This window comes from Cygnus atratus, chromosome 11, assembly GCF_013377495.2.
Source record: "Cygnus atratus isolate AKBS03 ecotype Queensland, Australia chromosome 11, CAtr_DNAZoo_HiC_assembly, whole genome shotgun sequence".
In the NCBI taxonomy this organism is placed as follows: Eukaryota; Metazoa; Chordata; class Aves; order Anseriformes; family Anatidae; genus Cygnus; species Cygnus atratus.
In genome coordinates this window covers 11,480,517-11,496,338 of record NC_066372.1, presented here as the reverse complement: position 1 = coordinate 11,496,338, position 15,822 = coordinate 11,480,517, and the positions used below count along the sequence as shown (strand labels likewise).

General features: G+C 42.3%; 1 protein-coding gene across 5 annotated transcripts in view; it reads right to left on the bottom strand.

Annotated features, from left to right (window-relative positions):
• PDE8A (phosphodiesterase 8A) overlaps window positions 1-15,822 on the bottom strand; it is a 172,617-nt gene that overhangs the window by 113,646 nt on the left and 43,149 nt on the right. Inside the window, exon 1 of one of the 5 annotated variants that reach the window (XM_035554819.1) lies at window positions 14,399-15,019. The exons of 3 other annotated variants lie outside the window; for them this stretch is intronic. In XM_035554819.1, coding sequence (XP_035410712.1) covers window positions 14,399-14,659 — 261 coding nt within the window. In that variant the 5' untranslated portion in view covers window positions 14,660-15,019. Of the gene's footprint in view, window positions 1-14,398; window positions 15,020-15,822 lie in introns of those variants that run through there. One more of the 5 variants, XM_035554821.2, reaches the window with a different exon arrangement.

The window sequence follows — 15,822 nt, the reverse complement described above, 5'->3', positions numbered from 1 at the left end:
GCAAATAACTTAGAATATTAGAATTTCATAGGTTAGCCAATTTTTTTCCCAGCTATCACTATATCTGTAACCGGGATTTTGCCAGTAAAAAATATTTTTTTTAAGAAATCCAACGCCCTCACTGACATTTCCAGGCTAGGTAACATTCCTTGTTCAGTCCTAGCCTGGGCTGTCCTAAGACTTTGCCTAAATCAGAAACATCAAGAAACACAGGAAAATCTTCTATTACAGAAGTTATACCACTGTACTCATACTCTCAAATGGCATAAACTATGCAGTCACAAGCACATTAGTATCAGTATTGCTGCAATTACTGTAGGGCTTTACCCTAGCCATGTCAGTAAGAAATCACAAACATTAAGGACAGACCACGGCAATATTAACGCAAGAGGTGAAAGGAGGAGCCCCTATCTAAGACCCTAGATACTTGCTTCTGTAACATACGATGGGATCTTTCAAAGTAGGGTTGTGGGCAGCCGAGGTTTGCAGACTGCTGTGGAACAGCATGTACTCTTCCTCCAAGGCCAAGCTAAGAAACCCAGCTAGCTAAACTCAAGTCAGAAAGCTCAGTACCCATTACCTTCAGCAGGTGTTTTATCAGCTCTCAGCAAGACTAAATTTTCTGCACAATCAGAGCAGAGAGGGGGGAAGGACAAAGCACAAGAATAAACCAAATCAATTAATTTATAAATACACAGGTATCAGCAAACTATTCTCTAAGAAGGAATTGCATATTGCACATTAAAAAGAAAAAAGTTTTAAAAAAACTGCTGTAGATCTCTTTATCAGTGTCACACAGCAGCTGCAATCCATGAAAATCAAGCCCAGCCACTGTCCTCACTCCAACGCTGCTATCAGCTTGGCAGCATATGTAAAGCAGCTCTGGCTTCAACATGCAAAGTGGTATCTGCAGTGGGCAGCACTATGTAGGACTACACTACAGATCAAAGTATTTTCAGTATCTGTAAAAGGAGCCTTAACTGGTTTTAGAAGGAGCAGGACTGCAGTAATAAATCTGATCTCTTGAAGCCTGAGCTGGAAGTTGTACCCTCTTGTCAGCAGGTTCACTGTGTGATGTATTGTGGAGCTTTGGCTGCAGAGACGCTGTAGCCTGCAGATAATGAGCTGTTCAAAGTAGCCGTGAAATTGTCAACTTAATTAAGCCAAGGTTAGTTAACAGTCATCTTTCAAAAATTGTGTGTGAAGAGGCAGGCTTTGAAAGTGCCCAGCTATGCGCTGTAGGACAGTGCTGTGTACTTTTCTGAACCGAGAAATTGAAAGCTCATGTGATGAGATGGTGCTACTTCACAAAGTGTCTGAAGAAAGCCCCCTGCTTATCCTAGCATGTCTGGAAGCTACTTAGTTATTTTTTTCTTTTTTTTTTTTCTATTTTTAGAAAGTTAAGATGCATAATCACTTAAGAACAATCTGCAATGGTTTATTAAGATAGTCTGACCTCCAGAAAAACATATGATTTGGAGAGAGGAAAGAGAGCCTCCTGAGGAAACTTTGTGAAGATCCAAGCCTCGAGCGCTCAGGACTGAGCTCTGCAGATGGGTGTACTGACAGGACAGCCATGATCTGAGGGGCCTGTCCTACTCGGATGAAGGCAGAAAAACTCAGCATCATGACGGCCAGGCTGCTCTGTACTCCCTAAATGTATTTCCTCACTGTTGTTCATGGCTTTGAACAAAGCACTTCAACATGTACTGCTGTCCTTCCTGTATTTTAGCCAGGTTTGCGCATTAAAGACCCTGTCCAAACTAGATTCAAAAACAGGACCTAAGGGTATTCCAAGCTAAGCTATTGTTTTCTATTTAAACCAACTGCAAGCTAACTGACAAGCATCCTGTACTTGCATATTCCTCTGGACAGCCTGCTCACACCTGTTCTAGGACAAAAATGTCTGTAGTAACCAAACCGAGTTATAGCAATCAATTAATCTGAGTTTAAGAACCCGTGTTTAAACAAACCATTAACACTGGCCTCAGTTCATTCCTCAGTACAGAGGTGAAGGTTTCCCAAACATGACTCAGACTCTTAAGGACATGAAGATCTTTTGCAGCACCCAACAACTGCAGAGGTGCAGTGCTGTTAGCCATACAGCTAACCCTACAGCTTCACCCTGCCAATACTCTGTCATGCTTTTACCTCTCCATGAATTATTTTGTTGGTTTACCTTAAAATCGTTAAGCTATTTCAGAACAAGCCATGGAGATCCCTCCTTTAGGAAAATCTCCTAGGAATTCTACCTGCTGGCTCAGGACCTCCCAGTGCTGGGAAAGCTGCTGAAAAAAATGCCAAGCCCTTCACCCACACCCACCTCTCTGCAAAAGGAGGGGGGAAAAAGAAGGGAATGAGGTACTTTAGAGGTCCTCATGACTCTTACAAAATAGCATGAAGCTAATAGTAGCCAAGCATTTAAAGATCCCCAGGTAACATTCCACATGAGTATTTGCTGTTACTTACTGTATTGTTACAGGGGTAAAGGGAAAGTAGATCCTAATGTAGTCAAAGTGATTGTCCATAGTCAGGGAATCGCAGCTGTTTTCAGACACAACCAACAGAGTGCTCTTCCGTGGTACGTTTTTCCTGAAATGCAACAGCACTGGCACAGGGAATCCTAACGAGCGGATGCAACTGGGCACTTCTCTGATCAGTCAGCTAGAATGCCAGTCAGCTGGGGAAAAAATGCAAAGGGCCAGAAGTATCAGGTTTCCTGAGAGGGAATTATATTCTTTGCAGCTCGTCCACGGAGAAAGGGCAAAAGACCACATGGACTCATTGCTAAACACACTTTAGGAAACGAGTAATGGAGACAGTGCCATTGCTCCAACTGATGATGGCAAAATACAGGAGGTTTGTTTCTCAGCCTTTTAGGTCAAATCGTTCCCATTGTTATGTGAAGATTCCTTGCCCTAAGCAAACAGGAAAAGGCCACAAAAATTCTAGGACCTCAAAGGAGACCCCTGTTTTATTTATGTGGACACAGCAGAGACTTCTGCAACCTACCAGCAAAAACATTTGCCATAGTGACCTGCAAGTCAAGCACTGGATCCCATCACATGGATTCTGTACTGGTCTCCGTTCTTGACCTCATGATTAAACTTTGGAGGCAATGCAGAGTAGTACAAGGTATCAGGGGAGGCATCTCCTATCCCAAATAACTTCTATACATACAATAAGGAGTTGGACATCACAGCTATGTCTGAACACCTAGAGCCTGTACTTTCTATCACAGCTCAAAGGCTCACAGAAGAAAAGGAAAAAAAAAAAAACTCCATTCACTGAATCAGTACCAGGTTTACTTCTCTTCCACAGTCCTTAAACTTCACTACTTCACTAAGACCAGCAAGGTTACCCCATGAGGCAAAATCTACCCCATGAACAGTGTCCCACAGAGTACAGCAGAAGTGAGTTTCCCCAAAGGGCACAGGAGAGCCTTGTAAAAGCTGTTAGGAATCAGAACAGCCAAAATTAGCTTGGGAGAAAACTTCAGAGCTGTCTAACCTTCAAAAAGAAGTTCTTTTTAGTTTAATTGGCAAAATAAGAGATGGTATTTTCAGCACATTCTTTTGACAGTCCAGCTATGGATCTCACTGGTTACCCGGTGACTTGGGGCTATGTCTGGGGATCAGACAAGCTGTTAGACTTCCCACACCTCACATCAACCACTAGTAGGGCTTGCTCCCTCTCCCACTCTAACTTTGAAGTTTTGCACTGATTAAAAAGAAAAAAAGTCAAACATTATATGAACAGTGACAGCAGAACTTTGTTTTTTCAGTAAAAATCATAAACTACTGCATCAGTATTTAGCTTTAGGCACCAAGAGTAAAAAATGCCCACCAAAATTCCATGTTTAGTGTTTTCTACCAAGCCAACAGGCTGATACTACCTTCTTGTCCTTCACAGGCAAGCCCTGTCCTTTCCTTTCTCAGCAAAGCCAGGTGTGAGAGCATTAGGTCAGCTTCCTCACTAAGCACTTTCATGAACTTCATGAGTTTGTATTATTATTATTAACAAGGATCACAAAACCTAAATCTCTCTTCTGCCCTAGAAGCTGGTTCTTGCTACCCAGTCCCAGTGCCAGAGGCAGGGTACTGTGGAAAAGGCTACGCAAGCTGCCCGTTGGAAACACCTTGGTTCCCAACATCCTACTGCTCTAATACATTCATTTTAAAAAGCTGTAATAAGCAATAATATTTCAGAAAACATTACGAGGTGTAAGGGATGTGAATGACAGCACCACCGCTTGTGTGACACATCTTGGCTCCATGGCATTGAGCAGCAAGGAACAAGACTCATCATCTCCAGAACTGGGTACATACGATAACACAGCTCAGTGTCAGCATAAGCAGAACAGCCCTTTTATCTGAAACTCTGCAGAAAACAGATCACTTTCACAGCAAAAGGCAAAAACAAAACAAATACTAAGTCAATTAAGAGTTGCAGCAGAACCAATGGAGGCATTGATTCTGAGTTTTCAGGATTTACTCTTCCTCTTAGTGCAGCTGATATCAAAACAAAAGCTGTTTGGGATTGCAAAACCCTCTTTGCCTGGGTTCAGAAACGTTTTGTCCCTCTAAAGTATCAATGTACCCCTCACCATTTTTATCCATCTGCAGAATACTCTGCCGCATGTATGAAAAAAAGTAACTAGCTTCTCTGGTCATGAAGATCCTCTTCAAAATGTAAACCCATATTTGGTTACAATTCATCCCACTTGCAATCTTTTAAACACTTTTATCAGTTATTCTTGGTCCCTGCACCAGGATGTGCAGAAACCAATACACAAAGGTTCCACGCTGATGGTGTGTTGGTGGTAAGCGTGCACGACCACAGCAGAACGGGGTTTGGAAATCAAAAATTCATTTTAAAATCCCACTCGAGAGCACAATGTTTTTATTGCATTTGTCAACTTAGCAACCAAGTCTTAAGGAGATAAAATTAAAATATCATTATCATACTACTTGCCAAAATTGTGAAAAATGAGAAGTAAATCAGTATGTCCAGACTCAGTCCAGAAGAGGAACAAGAAAAACTCTTCTCATTTTTGTAACTTTAAATAGACTCTTACATCTTTCTCCAAAGCACATTCTGCTGACTGCAGATAGAGACGAAGCACTGTGTTACATGGACACAGTTTGATCTGAGAGCAACTCATGTTCCCGGGTACACGGTGGCCTTGATCCTGCGTGACACGTAACTAAGATCAAGTGTGCAAGCAGAAGCATACAGCAACTCATCCAAAGAGATGCCCAATAACCCGCTGGCAGTCTAGATCTTCTGACCAGGTCAGTACCTCCAGCCTTGGCCACACTGCCGCATCGGGCTGTCTACAGAATGATTGTCTATAACCAGAAAACACCAAGCAACCTAACACATCCCAACACACTTCAGACGTAACAGGATAACAACACAGGTACATATGTACAAAATTAAAATCTTCTGAACTCCAAGAAATTCAAAGTTTTAACTTTGACAGCCAGCACGCTTAAGATCAGCAGTAGTCTCTCACACTAGTATATGGTATATAACCTGAAACCACAGCAATTTATATTCTTTATACAGCTCCTACTTGATAACTGCCCCCACTGTTATATGAAGCTGGAAAAAAAAAAAAAAAAAGTATTTGCTATCCCATTACTCCTATCATTAGACAGTTAATAGTATCTGTTATTGGAGGTTTTTTGCATTAGTACAGATTAAACAATCATAAAACAAGGCACCCAACCATAAGGGCACATACCCTGGTTGCACTTAAGAGAATCCAGGTACGTTTTACTTACAGGCCAGAGACCAAATTCTGGCTGTTCTGAAAATTTTAAGAACTTTGCCAGTAACTTCAGTATAGCCGGGAACTTGCCTACTGAAGTTACACTGATGCCTTTCTGGAATGACAGAAAACAACTTATCCTTAGTACAACCATTATTGCCACTATTTTCATTTCCAAAGCTTGTCTCTAACAGGGAGCTGTTTTCTACACCAGCGAGAGGCAAACAGAGCAGTCCAAGCCCTGCCGCAGGTACGTCCCTCGAGCCCACAGAGTTTAAAGGGGTTGAACAACTAACTTTAGTCAGAATTTGACCCTCCAATAAACTTCTTCAGTATGTGAAAATAGTTCTTGGCTTTGTTTTGAAAAATTAAACAGACATCTTGCCAGCAATCCCAGTGCCATCCACATTTAAGTGTACGGCAGAGCTTCTTTGGGGTTCAGTACCCATGGACTTCCCAGTATTGCTCCCCACCCTGAGCTATTTATCACTAAATTACAGCTAGTGGAAAAGCACAGCTTCATCAGCAGTTAAGCTGCAGGAGTGTATGGAGCAAGTCACTTTTGCTTCAACTTACCAAAGTACTAGGTGTGGTTGTCCTCAACCATTTGTGGAATTTCTCACCAAAGTTGTTTTTTTTTTTTCGTAATAAAAAAGTCTTAAAAACTGAACCAGCAGACAGAGTATTCAAAAAAGAAGAAATACACATCTGCAAACTCAGGCTTCAAAGCCTGACAGAATCCTGACCCACCTACCTATCACACGGATACATTTATCCATTTAAGCACTCGGAATTAAAACCACTGTTGCAAAAACAGAGTTCTACACTTCAGCGTCAGCTGAGAAGCAAGCATGGTAATTCAGTACAAATATAGCTTCTATCTGACAATGCACATAACAGAATACAGTACACATTAAGATCATATTCAATGCAAATTGAAGGTTGCTTTTTTATTGTTGTTGTTGCTGTACTTTAAGTAAAACTTAAGTATAGATTTTTTTCAAACAAGATCTGTACCAGGAAAGTTTACTTTGCTGAGCACTTACTGAGGCTATTTGTCTGATGAAACTGTATCAGACACACCAGAACCTCAAGCTTAAAGGCAGAAAGCTATGGTAAATAGATAACTTTGAAAATGTGTTGTCTTTTAGTGGCAAGTAAGATGGGGCCTCATAAAATTTCCACTGCATCCCAGTAGGGAGCTAAAGGTCACTGCTAACTCAAAGTTAAGAACAATGGGAAGCAGAGGATGTCATTCTTTCATATTTGCCCAGTGATTCTGTGTTTTCTTTGCATGGATTTACTTAGGAAACTGGGAACTCTACAAACAATGAAAAGATTTCAAGGTTACCATTTTTCCCTTAACAAAGCTGGGTATCAGAAATCTGTTTGTAGACTTATGCAAAATGTTTGTTTTATAAAGAAAAATACTTCCTACTTTGATCTTTCCAAGTATAGAAAACATTCATTTTCCCATGCAACTTCAAATTAAAGTGCAAAATAATTCTGCTTTCGCAAAAAGACTGAATTCTTGTTTCCAACGAAGAAACAGATACAACTTCAATCTGTTCAACATTATTTAACAAATGGATTTATTTCTATCCTGATCAGAACAATACAAATAATGTCCTTGAGATAGTATTTCATTCCTGAGTGAACAAAATGGAAAACCATCTGATTAACAAGGAGACTCTCTTTACATGAACTAAAACGTGTCACCTTAATTTCTAGAGATCTAATGCTCAAAAGTTGGCTATAATGTAATAAAGTAACAGAACTGAAAAGCTGTAATTCCTCCTTTTCCAAGCACAGATGGGAACCCTAATTAAGAGTCCCTCACGCTAGCATCAGTCTTTTTCAATAGCAACGTTATTTTACCCCAAAACTTCCTTTAAATCTTGAATATCCCTTTTCGAGTCAAAGTTAATTTGCCTTGCTAGGACATCCTCTCTCCACATATATATGCAGACTATCTTTAAACACATAAAAGACTATCAAAAACCATTACAAACTACCTTGTCAACCACACTCAAAGTAGATATAACTTAATTCAATGCATTTCCATGTCAAAAAAGTAGGTTCCAGCCCTCATCCTTTCCACTGAAACAAAGCCACACACACAGGAGCTGGTTTATAGGATGCTAAGCTTTTTATATTATGTACAGTGACATATTTACAGATTTTACGAGGAAGAGGAGAAAAGGCCCTGGGAGTTCGATCCAAGGCCAACAGTTCAGCCCATAGTAAAAGGGGATGGTCTGGAAGAATGCACAAATTAGAGACTCCGCTATTTAACTTCACAGCGTATGTATCTTACATTTTGGCCTGAACAGGGATTTTAAGAAAGAACCTAAAAGGGGCTGGATGTTGAAATCTTTGAAAAACAGAGGACTTTAACAACATCGCCTCCTTGATGCCTCTGAAAGCTTAAAATCTGACTCTGAGCAATCAGACTATTCAGTATGTCATGCACATGAAAGCTATTCAATTTGCATCTTGTCATCCCATGCCAATTTAAATTATGGTTAAATGAAGATACCTAATTATTTTACCCAATGGACTGATAGCAATGAATAGAATGTCACAGGGCCAAGCAAATTGCTAGTGAAACTCCACTGAATTAATGGGTCTGAAATAAAAAAAACACTGAACACAATTCACACAGAAAATCGTGCTTTGGACATAAAATCACGTTTTATGTGCAATCACGGAAACATTACTAACAATGATTTAGTTCCAGCCACGGCTGGTAAAGCTGTTTACACCATGAGTATATTATATCCATGCACACCACCAAAATAGAACACAATGCTAAATTGTTCTCCGAGGTATGCAGGTGCTTGCACTGTCCCCTGACAAAACGATGACTTACGCAAAGCTTATATTGAAACAATTTTACCTCAGGGGCAATTTGCTCATTATCATATTTGCTTTAGGTTTCTTTTACTTTTTGTTGCAAGCTAATCAGAGCTTTAATTGTCCATATCCCTAAATATTTATTTCCTCTTTGAGGACTCATTTGAAAGTCACTTGGCATGTAGCTGCTCAGAAAGTGGAATATATTTAGTGTATTGTTAGTACTGCTTAAGCCCAATTCTGGAGTCCCTTCTCAAGGTAAAAGCTGAGAGAGGCAAACAGAAGTTCATATCATAACTAAAGTAAACCAATAATTTATCACTGCTGGTAGTGGCAACTGTTGCATAAAAAAATGTTAATGGCTGTTAAAAATAATTATCATTCAACCTCTCATTTTCTTAATATGGACATTTACTTGAAAATGAGAAAAGGATACTAAAATATAATAATATAAGCAAAACAGTATCTAAAAATATTTTTTCTAAGTTTCAAGTGGACTATGAGCACCTTTCTTAATGAAACACTCTTCATAATCACACAGATTGTAAGCCAATCTGAAATCTTGAACATGAAGTATCTGCAAGTGGGTGTAACCATTTCACATCTTTCATTTATATTTAGATGCAGCATTTTGGATGCCAAAAACTGAAGTGTTGGCACTTTGAATGGTGAGGTGATGCCAGTACCTTGCACCAGTATTTCACACCACAGGTAATACTGGGAACAGTAGAAAGGGATGGAGAACTTGTGTCACCTCCAGTTCTTCTGCATGTCTTACAAGCAAGTAGAGTTTGACAAGTAGAAAATTTCTCACTCTGAATGAACTTGCATTTTAATCTCAGCAATACAATTAAGGATACAGAGGGTAACACAGTAAGTTAAATACATAGAACTGGAGAAATAAAGGTTTGTTTTCAATATTTCCTCTACTGACACATTCAGGTGGCAGAAAACGTAAAGCTGAGAAATCAGCAACTAAGCCTAGAACTGGCAGGCAAGAGACATAAAGCGAGTTCAGACCGGGGCAGTGAAGAACAGCACAAAGGGCAGAGAGAAGACAGCGTTTCATGTCTAACATGAATTTATAGGTGGAAGGAGTCTCAGTGGAATTTCTACCAACAGTAAGTACTCCAAAAATTCAAGATCTAACCTTGCTCATCTCAGTCACACAAGAAGTTGCCTTCAAATGCAGTGGCACATTTTGCATGAGCTGGTTTGCATGACCAGGAGAGGAACTAAAAACCAATGGTTTAAAAGTTGAAAACACATCTTAGGCTGTCTTTATAGCGTAGCAATCTATATGCTGTGAGTGATTTCCAGTTCCTTTCCAGTTTACATTACAAACAAGAGGAAATTTAAAAGATTTTAAAAAAAATAGAAAGAAAGAAAAGTCTTAAATATTAACCCGGGCATGAATATGGAAAGGTCACATGTTACTGCATCAGTTCACTCCATACCATTTACAAACTAGACCCCTCCATCCCCTGGAGAAAAGGATTCATGCCTTGCAATAAAAGCATACTAACATCAGGCTGGAAGTCTCGAGCCATAAGGACTCAGCAAAGTTAGCGTATCTCAGCGTGGGAAGGATCCTCTCAGTGGGAGCAAGGATTTCTGTACGGGAGGGCTGACGTCAGTGGAAGTGGGAGGGAAACGGTGAGGGGAGGTTTGCTGGGGGAACGGCTGAGGGCAGTTTCAGTGGGAACAGGGAGGAATCGAGAGGGCTGGACGGCCTCACTGGAAGTAGGGACAGTACGTGTGGGAGTTTCAAAGGGAGGGAGAGCTGAAGTGTTGCAAGGGGAAGGGATTATGAGACAGGCAGGAAAAGAGCAGACAGCTTAGCAGACTAAATAATGTGCTGTTAAATGCTGAGATGAGATCCATTTCAGCACTGAACGTACAAGTTAGCATACGTCCTCCTATACATACAGGATTATGCAACCATTGGTTTGCAGTGACTGTAAAATTCACAGACAATTTCACAGGTTTTGAATGAAGGAAACTTGCTGGCTCTAACACCATGGATCTAAACCGCTCATCCCATATTGGCTGATAAATCAAAAGGCTATTTCAAATTTAGCCCTGCTGGCTTAACTCTACTTTTAATTTGCAATAAAGGAAGTTTGGATTTACTATCCGATCCCCTTGCACCCAAACACACACATTTCTGTGTTAAATATACACGACAGGGAGAGTTACACAAGAGGAGAGGAAGGAAATCTCACATACGTAAAAGAATGAGAGGGCAAAATAAATGTGCAATGTATGTGCTGCAGTGCATATCAATGCAGTATAGAAGTGACACACACACATTGCTGGGACAGCATTCCCTTATGATTACCCACAGCAGTTTTACATAAATGCCCATCAAGTCCTTACACCATGCCAATCCTTATTTATGCTAAATGTTAACCAGAGTTATTATCCTAAAAGAGTATACGCAGATTTCTATAAAGCCAAGTACCCTTACCACAAATTCAGCTACTGAAATTTCTGCAGAAGAAAATCATAACTAATCTATATGAAAAGGCTATCGCAATTCTGAATCCACTTTCTTGAGACTTTTAGAGCTGAAAAAAATCAGGAAATGTCTCCTTTGCACAGGACTGATCTAAGTTTTCTTTGATATTTTTAATGTAGCCCTGGATAATCAAACTTCAGTCACTGTTACTGAGTAAATCTCGCTCATCTTCCACTGGGAAAAGGACAGAGTTTAAGCTGTGGAGTCTATCTGTTGAAAATTAAAAGGAGGGTTTTCATGGCTGGTTCCCTATTTAGGTACAGCACTGATTCCAGGCTGCTCATGAATTTTCAAATGAAAGCCACGCATAAAATTACTAATCAAGGAGGGAGATACAGGCGCCATGACCAAACAGATGAATCTCCTCCATTTATCGCATACTATCACCATACGCATGTATACCAGGACTAGGTACTACAGAACTTATCTCTGCACACACACACTTTCAGGGCTCCTCTGCAAGTTTACCATGGATTAACTGAGCCTTCTCCTTATTAGGAAAGAACAGGATTTTTTTTAGCTACACTTTGTAAATTGGTGCAAATCCCAAAACACTCACACCACACATCTGGAGAAGTGATCCTCTGCCATTCCAACAGCACAAAGACATAATAAGACATAAACATAAAGCCACAATAAGCCTGGGGGTTAATCAGCAATATATAAGGCCATTTTACTATTAACATGGGTTATTTCTTCTTATGACACTGCCTGACTTGAAAATATGTGCGCTATAGCTAACAAATTGATTTGATAAAAGTCACTGTGTTACTTATTACACTTTAATAATATACTTATAATAATACACTTAATGCTAATACCAGCTGAAGTGAAAATGCACGGTTTACAGCCCAGGTTTTGTTCCTAGCTTTCACATAGGACTTTTTTGCCTTTAATTTGTGCATGTATGACAAAAGAATGTATGTGAATTCAATTGCAGTGCCCTGAGACAACAGGAGAATGCCATTCTGGCAGTAAACTGGCTGTGCACACGCGTTCTGACTGCAGCACCAAAGCACAAAAGGTATGCAGCATCTTCTGCTCAGGTGAGGGTATCCCAGGTGACATAAAGAACAGCCACAGTTTGTGGAAGCACCCAAATTCATAGGACCATAGATCTCAGAGTTCTTTCTCAAATCAAAAATCCTTTTAACTCCAAAACTGCCCAGTGTCCTGCCCAATGCTCCTTTTGGCTTCAGTGATTTCAGGCTCCAATCCCATACCTTCAGCACTCTCACTCTATTTCTTTCTAAACAACTTCACTGTACCATGACAAGTGTAGCTCTCTCTTCAGCACAATTTCTGAGACAATACAGTTATACTCTAGCACAGGATGAACTGTAAATCTGATCATATTATGCACACTAATGCTAAAAGCAGAGAATGAAACACATTGCTGTTTTGCATCTCTAAAGATAGGATTTTACACACGAAAATCATGTAGATGTGATGTTTCAATCAGATTTTGTACTCAACTGATCACAAAGAGAATTCCATTCTCATTTCTAAAAACCCAGGCAATGTGCTCAGAGTGATGACAAGGGCAGAAAAAGACCAAGTGATAAAAATCAGAACAGCTGCCAATGAGGTTAGAGCATGTACACGAACCAAAATCAACCGTATAGCACCTGGCCGAATTACCCAAACTGGGTAACAACAATTTTTACTAAGTTCTTGAAATCAAACAACAAAACTAAGGCTGCTTTCCATGGTTATGCTTCTGGAAACAGTCCTTGGAGTTGTTTGTTTGTTTTCCCCCCCATAAGCAAGCACACAGAAGACAAATTCACACAATATAAACTTTACAAATTTTAAAAACAAAATATTGTTAATGTACAATTATAATCACAAGTATTTATAAATAAAGCTATTAAAGCAATTGTCAGGATTCTGATGACAACTTAACTTTCCCTACTGCAGTTACCATAAGCACGACTACTGTGCGTGAACAGAGCTGTACAGTTTAGTTTCCTGTACAGTACTAGCACTCAATTTTACGTTACTACAACACCGTTGACCTTCATATTCTGACTTAGGTGCTGTTAATTCCTCCTTCAAGTCACTACATGCAGTGTCTTCTCATTTTTTCTACATCTTTTTTAAACTTCTGTGAACTGTACTTACTAAATCTGGAGGAAAATGAAGAAAATCATCCATAGTACTGAAGAAAATTGCTTCGGGTCAATATTCTAGAAGCCACCTTAATAAGTGTGTAAAAATCCTCAGAAATCTAAAAATTATTAGTTTCTCCGGGTCTGCAAAACACTTGACATTTTGCTAGTTCTTGCCTGCACCTCAAGCCTGTATCTTGTATTTACGGCATGCCTATCTCAGTCCTTATCACAGTAACCCAGAGCTCATCAGCCATGTTATACAATATCCCCCGGGGTACTGCATTTGAGTTCATTTCATTTTTTTTTTAATATTTGCAATTACTTATTTTTGCAAAATACAGATAGTTCCCCCCCCCCAAGGGAGAAAATATGGAATAATCAAAAACTCTAGCAGTAGGAACTGAAGTATAACGCATAAGCCAAGAGTACATCAATGGAAAGCAAACTGACATGCAACTAACACTTAAAAAAAATAATCACCGATTGCAATTTTTTTCAGTATGTATCTGTCAATTTCACACAGGTCTTGTGTTGTATCTCTACACAGAAGTATACACACTGAAACACATGCAAAAAATAAAAATAAAAAAAGACAAAAACTCTATTTGCAGGAACAGACAAGGTCAACAACTTGTTAACGTACACCAGCACCCAGAGCAAAATCTGCTGCCCCTCTTCCAACTTGCTGAATGGAAGAGCTATGCAAACCGATCAGCCCACCGACTGGATCGCTTCGGGCTGCGATCTGCCTGCTTCCACGGGAGCCGAGCAGCACGAGGGACGCTGGGCAGCCCCCCACGAGCACACCCGCACAGCCCCACGGCTGAGCCCACTGCCACAGGCCCACTGCGTGCAGCCAGCCCTGTGCCCCTGGCTCCAGCGCCCGGCGAGGCCGCTCGCACCGCTCCCCTTCCCAGCCTTCGCCAAAGCCCTTTCGAGGAGCTAAGAGGCTCGGGAACATCCACAAAGTCATCGCATGAGACGGATTAGTTTATAAACGAAAGTAATAGTTCGAGCCAGGAAAAGCTCCCCCGCAACGCGTTACTTAGGCGGGGGGACTCCTTGGGTTAGACCGCTGCAGCCAACTCGTGTGCTGAGAGAAACAGCGCTCGTGTTTCGCACCCTTTTTACCTTAACACTGGATCTGCTGGTCTGGGTCTCTGCCTCCATGCTCTGGCTGTTCTCCCTCTTGTCTTTCTTAGAGGAATTAGTCCTCACCTTATAAGTGGATGTGTTGGAGGATTTAATGAATAATCCTGGGACGGGGTTGCCTTGCTGCTGCTGAGACATGGTTGTGTTGGTCTGGTGAGGGGAATTGCACTCCTCAGACTCTTTGCTACTGTGATAGACCACTCTGCTGTCAGAGATGTGGATGCTTGGAGCACAGCCCATGCTTTGTGGCCACCTGGGGAATACTTCTAAATTGTATATATATATACGTGCATATATATATATCTCTTTCCTTCCCGTTGGTATTTCCCCCTGCTTAATTTTTTTTTGTTAACAGGTTGAATCTTTTTCCTGCGTCTCCGCTACACTCTGAAGCATTGCCATCGGTCCCTCGCACACGACAGGCTCGTGTCTGTTCTCCTCGGCCTCCACGAAGCGGGTCCTTTTGTCGCCCCCTCAGCGGTGGGCCGGGGGGCTGGAGGGGCGGGTGGGGGGGGGATCAACAACTGGTCGACTTCATGTTTTCACAGGTTAGTGTTGATTTTCCTAAGCCATCTGAGAAGCTTGGGAGGGCTTTCTTTCCTTCGGGGGAAGAGGAAGGAAAAAATAAAAAGGAAAAATAACCCCAAAAAGCCCCGAAAAGCCCCGAAGCACACGCACAGCCCCTGCGCTCAGCGCGGCCGGGGGCTCGGCACCATCTCCCCCCTCCTAGCCCGGGGCTCGGCGCATTCTCCCCGCGGCGCTCCCGGGGGGGCCGCTCCCCACCTCGTCCTCCGCGCTCGGGGCCGCGCTGCGGGGCTGCTCGGAGGAGCCGGCGGTGGCGGAGAGGGGGTATAAAAAAAAAAAAAAAAAAAAAAAAAGACCCCCAAAAAAACAAATCCCGGCGAGGAGCCCGGTCCGCCCCGGCGGCGCTCGTCACGCCGCGCGGGGCACGTCGGCGGGCGGCCGCGGGGGTGACATTGGCGGTCCCGGCGTCCTCAGGCGGCGGCAGCCCCCCTCAGGCGGCCCGGGCGCTCCCCGGCCGCCGCAGCGGCATGCCGGGCCCCGGCCCCGGGCGGGGCGGCGGCGGGCGGGCGGGCGGCGGGGCGGCTCGGAGCGCTGCCCGGGGCCGCGGGAGGAGGCGGCGAGGCTGGCGGAGGCATCAAAGGGCCTCCATGGTGGGGGCAGTGTGTGGCCGGAGGGGTGATGCGGGACGGAAAAATAATAATGATGATGATAAAAAAAAAAAAAAAAAAGGCGAAAGGCGAGAGAAGCGGCAGGAAAACGATCCTAGCGTCCCGGCTCGGCGGAAAGGCTTGCGGCGGAGAGGGCTCCCGTTCGCAGGGCCGTGGCGGCGGCGCGCCGTGCAGCGGGGAAGTGCCGGTGCTCGCAGCTCCGCTCCGCGC